General features: G+C 36.8%; 1 protein-coding gene across 7 annotated transcripts in view; it reads right to left on the bottom strand.

The window, feature by feature from the left end:
- chchd3a (coiled-coil-helix-coiled-coil-helix domain containing 3a) overlaps nt 1-12817 on the bottom strand; it is a 68202-nt gene that overhangs the window by 45602 nt on the left and 9783 nt on the right. For all 7 annotated transcript variants that reach the window (XM_081363321.1, XM_081363322.1, XM_081363319.1 and 4 more), the window contains exons 3-4: nt 11429-11522; nt 1612-1792 (exon numbers count right to left, since the gene is read on the bottom strand). In XM_081363321.1, the coding sequence (XP_081219447.1) occupies nt 1612-1792; nt 11429-11522 (275 nt within the window). The remainder of the gene's footprint in view (nt 1-1611; nt 1793-11428; nt 11523-12817) is intronic.

Here is a 12817-nt window from a genome sequence, read left to right on the forward strand (position 1 = left end):
GAATTACAGCACATCTCACCCTCATCCCAAAAATGATTCATTTTTCTATTACAGAGATGACTGTGTGAAATGAGCTATGTAATCAATACCATACGTTTGTAAACAGCTCCAGTTCTCCAGGGAACCTCTTTTTTTTTTTTATACCTCATGCTCAAATAATCTGTGCCCTGTCAGAACCAATGGAGGGGCCCCTCGTCTTACAATGTGTTTACAAGGGCAATTTAGCTGCCTGCAAATAAAATTACCTTACACTGGTATGTGTACACACTGGTATTCCTTTTGGATTAGCAAAGAATGGAAAGAAGACGTTTAACAAGTTTATCAATAAAGGCATTCCAACACTATTCTATGTGCTTGTGCGACTCTTTGAAGTAATTTAGTGTGTATGTGAGAGTTTGATGATGTTTTGATGGATGTGAATGAGATAGATAAGTGGAATAAGGTCCAAACATGAACTCCTAGAATTAAATAATTTTTGTAATTTGTAATTATTTTAATATATTGCAGAGAGAGAGATAGAAAGATAGATAGAGAGAAAGAGAGAAAGAGAGATAGCGAGATAGCGAGATAGCGAGATAGCGAGATAGCGAGATAGATAGATAGATAGATAGATAGATAGATAGATAGATAGATAGATAGATAGATAGATAGATAGATAGATAGATAGATAGATAGATAGATAGATAGATAGATAGATAGATAGATAGATAGATAGATAGATAGATAGATAGATAGATAGATAGATAGATCTAAAGTGAGTAAAACAGGAACAAATATTTCCGGACATCCCTTAATGATTTCTTAACCTTATCGTCCATACTGTAGTGAAATGATGTTCGTACCTGTTTGGTTACTCTGAGAAGAATGACTTTAGAGGCTGCTATAATTTTAATGCAGTGTTGAATAAAGCAAATATGCCACAAAAACAAAACACACACACACACACACACACACACACACACACACACACACACACACACAGAAAAACATTAAAAAGGCTTTGTTCAGACAGGCAGCAAAAATGTGATTTTTTTTTTTTTTTTTTGGCATAGCCGACTTAAATCTTTTTAGTTGTTTGTACACTGAATAGCACTTCTTTCTTCCTTTAGCTCAAAGAGTAGAGCATGGTGCTAGCAAATAAAAGTATTTAAAAAGCATCTTCCAAACGCTTACATGTAAACGGAATCCAGTCAGTCAGAGTTTCCAAATAATTTTTTACATGCAGGACACAATGTCATGTGATTATAATGTCATATGCACAGTAGTTTCTCATTTATATGTGGCAGTCACTGTGTAATGAACGGTAAATGAGTGAGTAGTGTCACACATAGCATTTTGATGAATGTTTAAATGCAATTACACCTCTGACACTTATGCTGTCTGACTTTCCACAATGACTCTTATGTCTCTTGGCACTTAAGTCATCACTACAGCAACCAATGTTGATGGACCGGATATTGACACTATTACACTGTCTGAACAAACAGATCAGATTTCATCACTTCACTCCTAAAGTTTTGGAAATCAGATTTATGTGCAGTGTGAAAAAAGCATAAGTGCTTAGCTGTTTAGAACATAGTCATGCAGTTTTGTGTTTGATGATTTACTCACATATATCTGAGCTTGCAGTCTTTCATCCTCAGCGGTGACTCTTTCTCTCAGTATGACCTTCTGGATGCTCTCCTCTGCACTGGCTCGCTCTAATGCAAGGATTCTGCTCACCTCATCCTTTACCAGGGCTTGAGCTTCTGCCTGGGCCTGTGCATGAGCCTGGGACCTTTCCTTCTCCAGCCTAAACGTAATGCAGCACAGAACACAGAAAACATCAGATGCATCTTCTGGTCTACATCACTGCAATTCAAATAGCTCTTTTTTTTTATTGGCTGATTGGTTGTTTGTTTGTTTGACTGACTGATTGACTGCAAAACTAATATTCCTGAAACCAAATAGGTGGCTGCTTTCGAATGATGATTGAATGCACTTCTTTATCAAAATGTCCATCATGGTGAGGTATTAATTCAAAAACAGTTGATTATGCCTTAAGATGCAGGACAAAACAAACAAACAAACAAAAATAAGTACAAATTTTGGATCATTAAGCTTGTAGTGTAAATGCTGCCTAATAGACCTGCCACTGTCTATTATGTTGCTGATAATAAATTACACAACAATATTGACAACAAAAAAGGAAAAAGCACTCAATGTTCTTGGCTGGATCATTTTAAGAGCTTTAATAAGCGTTCTACAATCAAAAATGAACAACATTAGCCCTGAAAAAGAAAAACCGTGCAGCTAATTTTAATTACAGGCCTGCATCTCAGTCAAACTCAGACAGCACTGAATCGCTATTAATGCATTATATCTAATAATCATGCACTGAAGACTATGCCAGTAATTTAATTAAGAAGAAATTGAAGGCTGCATGCCATTGTTTCCCTTTAATTAGTAAATATTCATATTAATATGTAACTTTTTAAATAAATTATAGTGAGTTCAAATTGCGCATTGGTATGATTCATTTCTCTCTAAACTTTTTAATGTGAAAAACATTACTAACAAGTTCCTAAAAATCTCAATAATACGATTAATAAGTTAAGCACACAAAAATGCTTTTATTCACAGCTTGGGATGAATATGGTAAAAAAAATCTAATAAAAAAAAAAGCTAAAAGTACCAGCCTCAAGGAAGAAAAGCACTCCTAAATCAAGTGAGATTTTAAATATGGTGCCTCATTTGAAGTTGTTTAATAGTTGTGTGGCGGTAAAGAATCTTTGATGTTTTCGAGATAATCTTGCGGAGCTATTTGGAATTTTGAGCTAGAATGTTGAGAGACTTTATGAGCTGTCACCCGGTTCACACAGTTGCCTAGCAACCTCAGCTGCACCATCAAGCAGGAGGTTTGATTTGTAAAGTAAACTCAGGCAAGATACAAACTGTAATCTGCAATGCTGTGTTTTCAATCAAACAGCAGCCATGTAAGAAAAAAAAGAAACCGAAGAAGCGAAAAGGGCAATAAGGGAGTGTATAATTATAAATGTTACCGAGACAAACACAAACAAGCGTGTGAGATTTCCAAAGATGTGCTTAAAGTTCCACAAAAGTTTGAGAAATACGAAGAAACCAAGATACTGAGGAAGCACAAAGGGTTAGCCTAGTCTTCAACAACAACAAAAAGAAGCAATTCCACAAAAAAGTAGGCTACCTGAAACTATTAAACAAATTAAATTAAGCTAAATTTTCAAGTAATGGTCATTGAAGGTGGTGGGGGTGCTCAACCTTCTCAAAATGTTGATGGTCAATCTCAATACAGGTATATGTTCCAATTCATTTTGAATAAGCCATGTAATTTTTCTCAGACGATTCCACATTTTTTTTAAAAAGTCCAGAAAATCTGAATATTTACTCATTATGTTGCCAGGTTGTAAGGGTCTTGGGACCCTTGAGAGTACTATATTCATGGAATATGCCAGTGGCCAACATAAAACTATGATTTATGATTAATATTTACTAGTTTTGCAAGCACAATTTTACTAACAACCAAACAAGAATAAATAAAGACAAAAAGAAAAAGAAATATTTGGTGTCGTCCTGTTGTGTGAATACACACATCATTGAGCGTTTAGTTCTCCTGAGAAAAGTGAGAGCGACTCCAGCCATGTCCAGTCTCAGTCTACTGAACTGGACACATATCAGCACAACACATCCATCATTACTTCCCTCTCTGGTATTGTGTGTGTTTATCCCATCTTCCAGTACTAAAAATAGGCCAAAAGCGTCAAGTGAGCACAATGGTGCACAATCGCTTGCAGGGCAAAAACACAGGCCACTCAAATACAATTATGTTCATCTCAAAAAAAAAAAAATAATAATATGCTGCAATTATGATACCTATGTGCCCAAAATCGCACTGCAAAACAACACCACTATTTCCTTCCTTATCCATGATTATAGTTGAGGACATGCAAGGCCATACTATAGCAATACTAAATCTTAGAAATAAGCAGATGAATATTTAATGACAGGAAGAGAATGCCACATTGATGAAGACACATTCATCAGAGCTAAAATAAATGAGTTGTACCACCCTTTGATTGGAAAGACTTGAAGAAACCACTTTCAAGCTTCCAAATAGAGCAACTTCCAATGAAAAGGCCCATTGAGAGAGACCGTGACCTTAAAATCAAATAAAGGCAAACCAAAAAGTTTCTAAATTATTCAAGCTATATTTCAGAAACCTATCTCACTCTCTCCATTGCTATAAATAAACTATGCTTTGATAATGTCAGCCAGACAGTACCTGAACTATTCGGCTATTCTTCAGAGTTCTATGGCTATTTGATGTTACATGGTATCCATGCACAAACCCCTCGATTCTTAGCTTAAAACGCTGTACAGAAACGCCGTTTGCTCAGAGACTGGCTTTTGTACGTACGTTGTGGCTCTGTACACCTGCAGGAGCTGATCTCACTTCCCCTCCGCTATCACACCATCTGTCGGCACTCTCCTGCAATTTAAATCAACGTGTATTCGGGACAAAACGGATTCTGACACGCCCGTATTAAAGTTATAGAATGTTTCCCTCCTCGATAGCATTTAAAGGAGCCATGCATTATTAATGAGGCAAAATAATGTGTAAGAATGTAGGGTTTGAATATTTCATGACACCCCCCACCCCCTTCTCTTCCCTTGCTGCTGGTCATGTGGTTGTTCCTTTACAGCTCTCACTTGGGGGGGATTTGTTCCCCTAGGAAAACTCTTAGAGACTGATGCTGTAATTGTCAAATAATGAATAAACGCAAAGCTGCGCGTCTGTTGCTTTAATTACATAATTTGTCTTGGGTAGTAGTGGAGCTTTGGCTGTGCATTCTGATGGATTCAGTGTAGAAACTTTTTTTTTTGTGAGATTACAATTTTTGTTAGATCATTTTTAACATATGAAAAGCCAATCCTCATCCTGAAGTTGGAATAGAAAAGAGATGAATAAATAAAGCAAATGGTGATTAAGTCACACAGTGACATGGATGAAATGAAAACAAACACACAGGCACCCAGCATGCCTCTGGGGAGAGGGAACATACGCCTGCATTTCAGCTGTGAAATGATACTAGTGAGTGTGCGAGAGCTGCAGGGTGGACTGTGACAATGAGTGAATATAACATGTGGTTCAGTATCCTCATGCATGCACTAATGCATTTATTAATATGCATATTGAAGAGATAGTTCAGGCAAAAATGAAGCTCACATTCACGTTAGCACTTCTTTCTTCTGCAATATATTTGCCACTTCTTTAAAATAATGCGAGTGAGTGAGGCTATAAAGCTCCACAATAACTAAAAAGCACTATAAAAGTAGTCCATATGTAATTACCGGTATATTTCAAGTCATCTGAAGTCACTAGGATAGCTTTACATGAGGAACAGACTGAAATTCACAAAAAAAAAATGTTCACTGATAATCTTGACATCTGCACTTGCTGTCTTTCTGGTGTTTATGAGGTAAGCAGTGATGCATGATTTGTTGATAAGTCTTTTGAGGTGGATCTTTTTCGAGATTAACATCAGTTGGATTGATTTGTTCATAAATTGAACTGATGTGGCTCTTGAGTTCACCTCTCAACAGTTGACAGTACTTCACTGAAGTTGAGATGGACTACTTTTGTGATACGTTTACGGTGCTTTTGTGTCCTTTTTGAAGCGCAACAGCTCAAGACTTCTTCAGTTTCGTTATTTTAAAAACAGAAGCCGAGACATTCCTCAAAAAAAAACATGATATTTATTTTTAGTTTAAATATCTCTTTAAATGGGTACTTCACTGCTGGCGGCAAAATGGGCTTTCAATAAAACTTGGCTGCCTACACAGTAGAAAGGTTGACTTCTGACTTCCTTTCTGCCAAATAGGTAGGAAAACTTCAACACCCATAATGAACTGGGCATGATGCCATGCAAGGCGCCTCCCACTAGTCTGCTATGGATACGCTTGATCAGAGTCAAATACTGCCTTGCTTTAGTAGGAAATACTTCTTAGCAAACTTTTAGTCATAATGGTGTCGACTTGTATTGTTCCAGAGTACAAGAATTTCAAAGAGTAAACGTTTAGTGGGAGTGAGTTACATTCGGTTTCCAGTGAAGGATCCAGCGAGTTGAATAGGCTGAGGCTAAAGGCTGCAAAGAATTGTAAATATGGAGAGAACACGGCTACTGAAAATCTGAAGCGCCTCCTTTTCGTAGTCAACATTTCAAACTGGATGACGACGAATACTGTGTTTTAGAATCGTGTTGTTACAATGTTGGTAGTAAATGCAAATGAACAATGTTTACTCATTCTCTGTTACCTGGACCGAGAAATTCAAGTTTTTTGTCAGTTCCACCAAACCTCAGAAGAAAAAATCCGGTCGTGTACAGGTAAGAAAGCTGTTGCCATAATGTTCCATTTTTACCATAAAGCCGAGTAGACAAAGCACAATACAATGTTCAGTGATAAACCTACCCTTACAATAACTGTTCTGTTAATAACCCTATGTCGATCCAACCGTCCTTGGGCGGGGATACAAAAATGTGGAAGTATAATCTGTAGTTTTCACGAAAGCCTTGGAGCTGTCAAAAGTCTGCTGAATGACGCAAAAAACATGAATTTCTCAGTTCAGGAAACACGGAGAACGAGTAAACATTTAATTCTATGTCTATGTATACTATAGACACTGTAACAATATGCAGGTTGAAAATCGGCAAAATTACACTTTAACTGCTGTATATATAAACAGCATAACTGATGTATATAATTTCAGAAAAAAAAATAAAGTTCCAAAAGTTCCACTACCTGGTTGACTAACTAAATAATTAGCTGAATAAATAAAAGGGTAAAAAAATAAACATAAGATAAAAAAATATGTTAATAGTCAAATAAATTAACAGGTAAATAGCTAAATAAAAAGTCCAAATAAATAAATGGCTAAATAAAAAATAATAAAGCAAGCAAGCTGTAATGAGCAGAGGAGAATGTGCTGTTGTTTGAGGTGAGGTCAGGGGTGTTGAGAATGGGTTCATGCCCTAAGATGCACCCTCTCTCTGAGGACTGTGTGTAATCCTCAATGAGTCTCTGCGTGGCCAAGAACTGAGGCCTTTCTGCTGATGCAGCATTGCGCAGGTCAGCCAAGCCCAGTCTGTGCTTCTGATCTGCAGAACGGTTCTGCTCCAGTGCCTGCTGCAAATCTCCCATTAGAAAGGCCCGCAAAGGACCTCATACACAGGCCTCTGCAGCAGAAACACAAACACACACAGACCATCTTCTGCAGTTTATCCATACACATGTAAACATGCGATTTTTAACGAATAGTGCGGTCAACTAGATTTCATCTAGATGCATTCATTTATTTTGGTTTTGATATTTTTGCTGCTACAGCTATACAGACAGACGCATTTGGTGTTTGTTGAGTCACTCGCTCGCACTATTTTTCTAAGCATCTTGCACTCTGAGCATTACATTTTAAAAAACTTAAGAAATGCTTTTAAAAGGTTTAAATGACTTTCAAAAAACACATCCTGAGACCCCTGCATTCTGTTTCACTCTATTGTGCTCCATCTAGCAGTCGTTCAGGCAACCCACCCACTACATTCTTTTGAAAATATGTAGTTTTCTGATCCTTAACCTCCTACATTTAATAGCATATATTCACACTCTCAAGCAAAAACGAATGGCCCCACAATACAAAACACATTTTACATCATGACACACACTTATAACAATCTGTCTTATCAGTTATATTTTAATCAGAAATAGAAAAAGTTTAAGTAGATGGATACTGAGGTGTGTATGTGTGTGCAAGGTTTATCAGAAATAGCGCATCCTGGAAGGCCAGCACAGTGCTAGTGCTAATAAATGGAAGCCATTACTGGCCCTAGCTTAGACCGACACACACGTTCAGGCGCACTAGTTAGGTAGCTGTGAAGAAATAAAGCAAAAAGACATGTAAACACTGTAAAAGAAGTGAAGGAATGTGTACTTCACATATAATCACACCTTATATGTGTCTTTAATGAACCGCCCACTGCCCTGAAGGCAGCTAGATTAAAGGTCACTGCTAAATTAAGTTGGCAGGGTCTGACAAATATACCAGCGGATTCATCGGAATTGTGCTCTTCTAAATGGCATTTGAGCATCGCATACAGATTTAGCTCATGGTAAATGTGGAAATACAACCCACCTGTAATGTAAGTGAACTCAAAAGAATCAGTACTGAAAACAGGGAAAAAATAAATAAAAATAATAATAAAATAAATAAATAAAATAAAATAAAAAATAAATTTAAAAAATAAATTTAAAATAAATGTAAATAAAATAATAAAATAAATTTAAATAACATTGTGAAAAATAAAATAAAGAACAAAGACAAAATAAGCAAACATAGCAAAACAAAAACATAACCAAAACAAAAGCTAAAACAAACAAAAACATAACCAAAACAAACAGCAAACCAAAAGCTAAAGCAAAGCAAAAAAAAAGGACATCAAATTAGTTAACCAGCTGTTTACCAATCTAACTGACTAAATCGGGAAACAGAGAAATACAACAATGAAGAAAGCACACAACAATGGTCCACCTGAAGGTGAGGTTGGAGATTGCCAATATAAGGTCTTCAAACCCAAAGCCAGAGGCTAATTTCATTCATTCAATCCTGCAATCTCATAAGGGCACTTTTAAAACAACACATTCTAGGGGAGACTGAAAGAGGAATGAAAGAAGAAATGGGAGTTGGAGAAAAGCTAAATGGAAGACAACATTAAGGACAATATTGATTCTGTCCTTCCAAGCATGACATCATGGTCAATAAAGCGCCTACTTTCCCTTAATGGCGTTGCCTGGGCGATAGGATGGAGCACTTTTCCTGAGTTGCCTCAACAACAATGCTGTAAAACAACACACCGTGCCCTTAAATTTACTTTTATAGCCAACAGAAAATAAACTTCCTGTCAATAGTAATTTCTGCAGGTCAGAGTGTTGGCCTTGTTGAGAATAACAGTATAAGAGGTACCGGCGTTGACAAGAACTTGAGACTCAAAGCTGGCACATCCATCACAAGCTTTAGATTAATAAAATGGAGTGAGTAGTTAAGGAACTTGCACTTTATAGAAGTAAAGCATGGTGGTGCAGCTAAAAGGTTTGGAAAAAGATGACCGCACATGATGGAGAGATATTAAAGGCAAAATGAATGTCACAGTACAGCCACCAACTCACAGACAGAGAACAGGACAAAAATGGAAAACTAAGCCCTCACCGGTTGAAGCTAATAGATCATCATATATGAAGAAATTAACTCCACCCTGACTCCCACTCCCTCGCTTTCATGCATGATTAATTGCTTTCACAAAAAAGAGAAAGAAATATGAAAAAAAGAGGCAAATGGATCCAGACAAAGCACAGACAGGTCTGTGCCCCAGTTTGACTGTTGATAAGACAAAATTCTCATTAACGCACAGCTTCTCTGTCTTGTACTGAATTAATCATGAGTTTGTACCTCAGCTCATAAACTTGGCCCAGGCCGTGGCATATTTTTCATTTTCAACATTGTGGAGGATGCATTTCACCCCATGCAAAAAAAACAAAACAAAACAAAAAAAAATCTAATGTTAAGTCAAAGGAGAACAAATGTCTTGAATAAATGATGTTCTACATTTTTTCAAACCTAACCTGAACTAGACTAGGCTCATTTTTAGTTTCATTTAGAGAGGTCCAGATGTTTATGTATCTACGGTGCATGAATGAAAGAGAAACTTTTGTTTATCTTGAACACCATTGCTAGAACATGTTGTTTCAATGGATTTCATGCTTAATAACTTGAAATGCTAATCGCACTAATGTAAATATATTTTTTTTTTTAAAGGAAAAAAAGTTAAGTACAAGAAATCAAACACATAAGGTTCAACAAAAGACCTAAATGGACTACTTACACAACTACTTTCGCGTTCTAGTTATTACTTACATAAGCCGCTTTCCGACCAAGTAGTTCTAGGAACTTAGTTCTAGGAACTGTCCACTTCTAAACAGTTCTAAGAACTACTCTCCCCCAAACTCGGTTTTGCTGTTTGCGTTCGCACTGGCCAAGTGGCCATAGGAACTGGTAGGAGGGGTAAGGGAGTGACGCAAGCACGGTGACTTTTATTTTGACGGCGCGACAGACCTTTATTTTGTCGGCGCTGAGAACGCCAGAGCAAACAATGCTCACATTCTCTGTGTTTATTAGTTAGCGATCTGTCTAACAGTACTGTTTAATATCTTATTTGATAGAACTGATATAGAAAGTAGACAGTATATGAAAAAAGGTTATTAGCCTACATAATCATGTTTGGCTTGGTCCCCTCAAAGTTGCGTTGGATTTTCTCTTCAGCATTTAAGGTTTAGAGACCCACCTATCACTGCTTTCCATGTTTGTATAGTTAGTTTATGGAGTAAATATAGGCTATAATCTGTGTGTTTACATTCTAGCTGTTTTAAAAATGGCAGGTGCTGGTGTTCCGGGTGCGTTCGGTCAATCAGCGTACACTAACGTCACGGATAGTTCCTATAGTGCTGGTTTAGACCCTACTCTGAAGTAGGACCTAAATTAGTTCCTACAAATGGAGTTCCTAGAACTAAAATCGTTCCTAGTTCCTGCGGTGCGAACACGCCGACATCCGGGTACTATAGCCAATAGTTCTAGGAACTGTGAAAAGGTTCCTCCGGTCAGAAAACGGCTATAGACAGTTACTCATGAAAACGCAGATTATTACTACGTTTTATGGCTGTCAATTGATTAAAACAATGAATCATAGACTCTGCGTTAACATGAATTATCTTGAATCAGCTGAATATTTTTCCCAGTAACCGGCAACGGACCAGTGCTCGTCTTCTCATTAACAGTGTTTCTTTCTTACTGATCATATTTCATGCTTGTTGAGGTTTTAAATGAATTTGACTGGTAAATAGGATTGCTTGTGTGCGTTGGTGCTCTTATTCCAGTCTTTTAAATATTTAATACAAATTAATAAAGGTTTGTACTGATGTTACTCATCGGGTCTCACACATTACAGCATCGGTCGCTTGTTTAGATGAGCACTGACACCCTGTGTTGAAATAATCACGTATGTTTAAAGGCTGCTGCTTTCTCAGATCGGCTTGTGTTGGATTAAAACGCCGTGTTCCATTGAGTTTCTCCTGTCTCCTGAGTTTTTTTAAGTGGCGTTCAGTCAACTAGCTGAATATGCATAACTGAAAATAAATAAGTTGTGCCATTTCAAAACAGAAGTGCATCACAAGCTCAATGCAAGTAGTCCATAGCAGACATTTTCAAAACTCTATAGTCAGTACTCTGTTCAATACTTTCTAAAGACACCAATTTCTGATCTGATGCTCTTTAGTGACTGTTGGTAGAGTAAATGTGTGCATTGATAGTCACCGCTGGTTGAGTTCCTCTTGTGCCTTTCTCCTCTCTTCTTCCAGGCCTTTCTCCAGCTCTTCAGATATCTTCCTTCTCAGTTCAAACTCATCCACTAAACAGAAGACGAAACATACACATTAGATGCTGAGCTACTGCTAATACACTTACTCCTGAGAGTTTGATTTTGTTGTTGCATGTCATAGAAGGTCATAAAAAAGGAAATGCCCTGAGGATAACCAAGTTGAATGTTTTATTTTACACTTAAAGTTTCGTAACATTTTAGTTTAGTGTCCAATTCTCACTATTAACTAGTTGCTTATTAGCATGCATATCACATCATTGGCTGTTTATTAGTACTTCTAAAGCACATATTAATGCCTTATTCTGCATGACCATATTCTACATCCCTAATCCTACCCAATACCTAAACTTAATTACCTTACTAACTATTAATAAGCAGAAATTAGGAGTTTAGAGGCAAACGTCACAGTTAGTTAATAGTGATAATTGGACCCTGAATTAAAGTGTGACCGAAGTTTCTTTGAGGCAGTTTGTATTTGTTTGTAAAGAAGTTTGTTAAGAAATTCGTAAGCAATATAGTGAGGTAGGATATTATTTTGAGCCCTTAAGACATCTCTGCCTTATGAGGCAAAGCAAAAAAACAACACTTTCAAACACACAAATCAAAGCAACACTTCTCACAATTTAGTGTTGATATCAACACAGTCACAGTCAAACATGTCAGTGTGTGTCCTGTTCTTTATCTGGATGGCTAATTGTCTGTGAAAGCACAGCAGAGATATAAAACGGACAAACTCATAGCCTCCAGTCGAAAAAAGCAGCAGCAGTACCGCAGTACTGCAGAGGCCTGGGGCTAATGCATGACAGGAAGTCCGAATGTAGATGGAGATAAAGGGCTTACAGTTTGTGTAAACAGCCAGCATTTAGTCTAAAAATAAATATATAAATAAATAAAAGTACTAAAACAATCATTCCTCACAGACACGTCCTAGTCAAATCTTTTGTCACAAATCCAAGTCAAGTCTTTCATGGCAAAGTCTAAAGAGAAGTATATGAGGTTTTACTTAAATCAAAAGATCATTTTATCTTTAACATTGAGTACTTCTGAAATAAAGGATTTTTAAATAAACTAAGTAGGCAAGTGATGGATCATTTACCTAAAAAAACCCTCACTAAACAAATGTCTTAACTTTCCCCACAGTAAAATAAATGAGTACTAACTAGAGAAAAACATATTCTTGCAGACATACTGTAAATATTAATGATGACTAGACAGAGACTAGTCTCTAATGGAGTGAATAGAATAAAAAAAAAAACTAACATAATATTTAAAAAAAATCGAAATAATAATAAACAAAACAAAACTTTTGTGACGTACTAAGTGAG

The sequence above is a fragment of the Scardinius erythrophthalmus genome (assembly GCF_964197995.2).
Source record: "Scardinius erythrophthalmus genome assembly, chromosome: 4".
NCBI lineage: Eukaryota > Metazoa > Chordata > Actinopteri > Cypriniformes > Leuciscidae > Scardinius > Scardinius erythrophthalmus.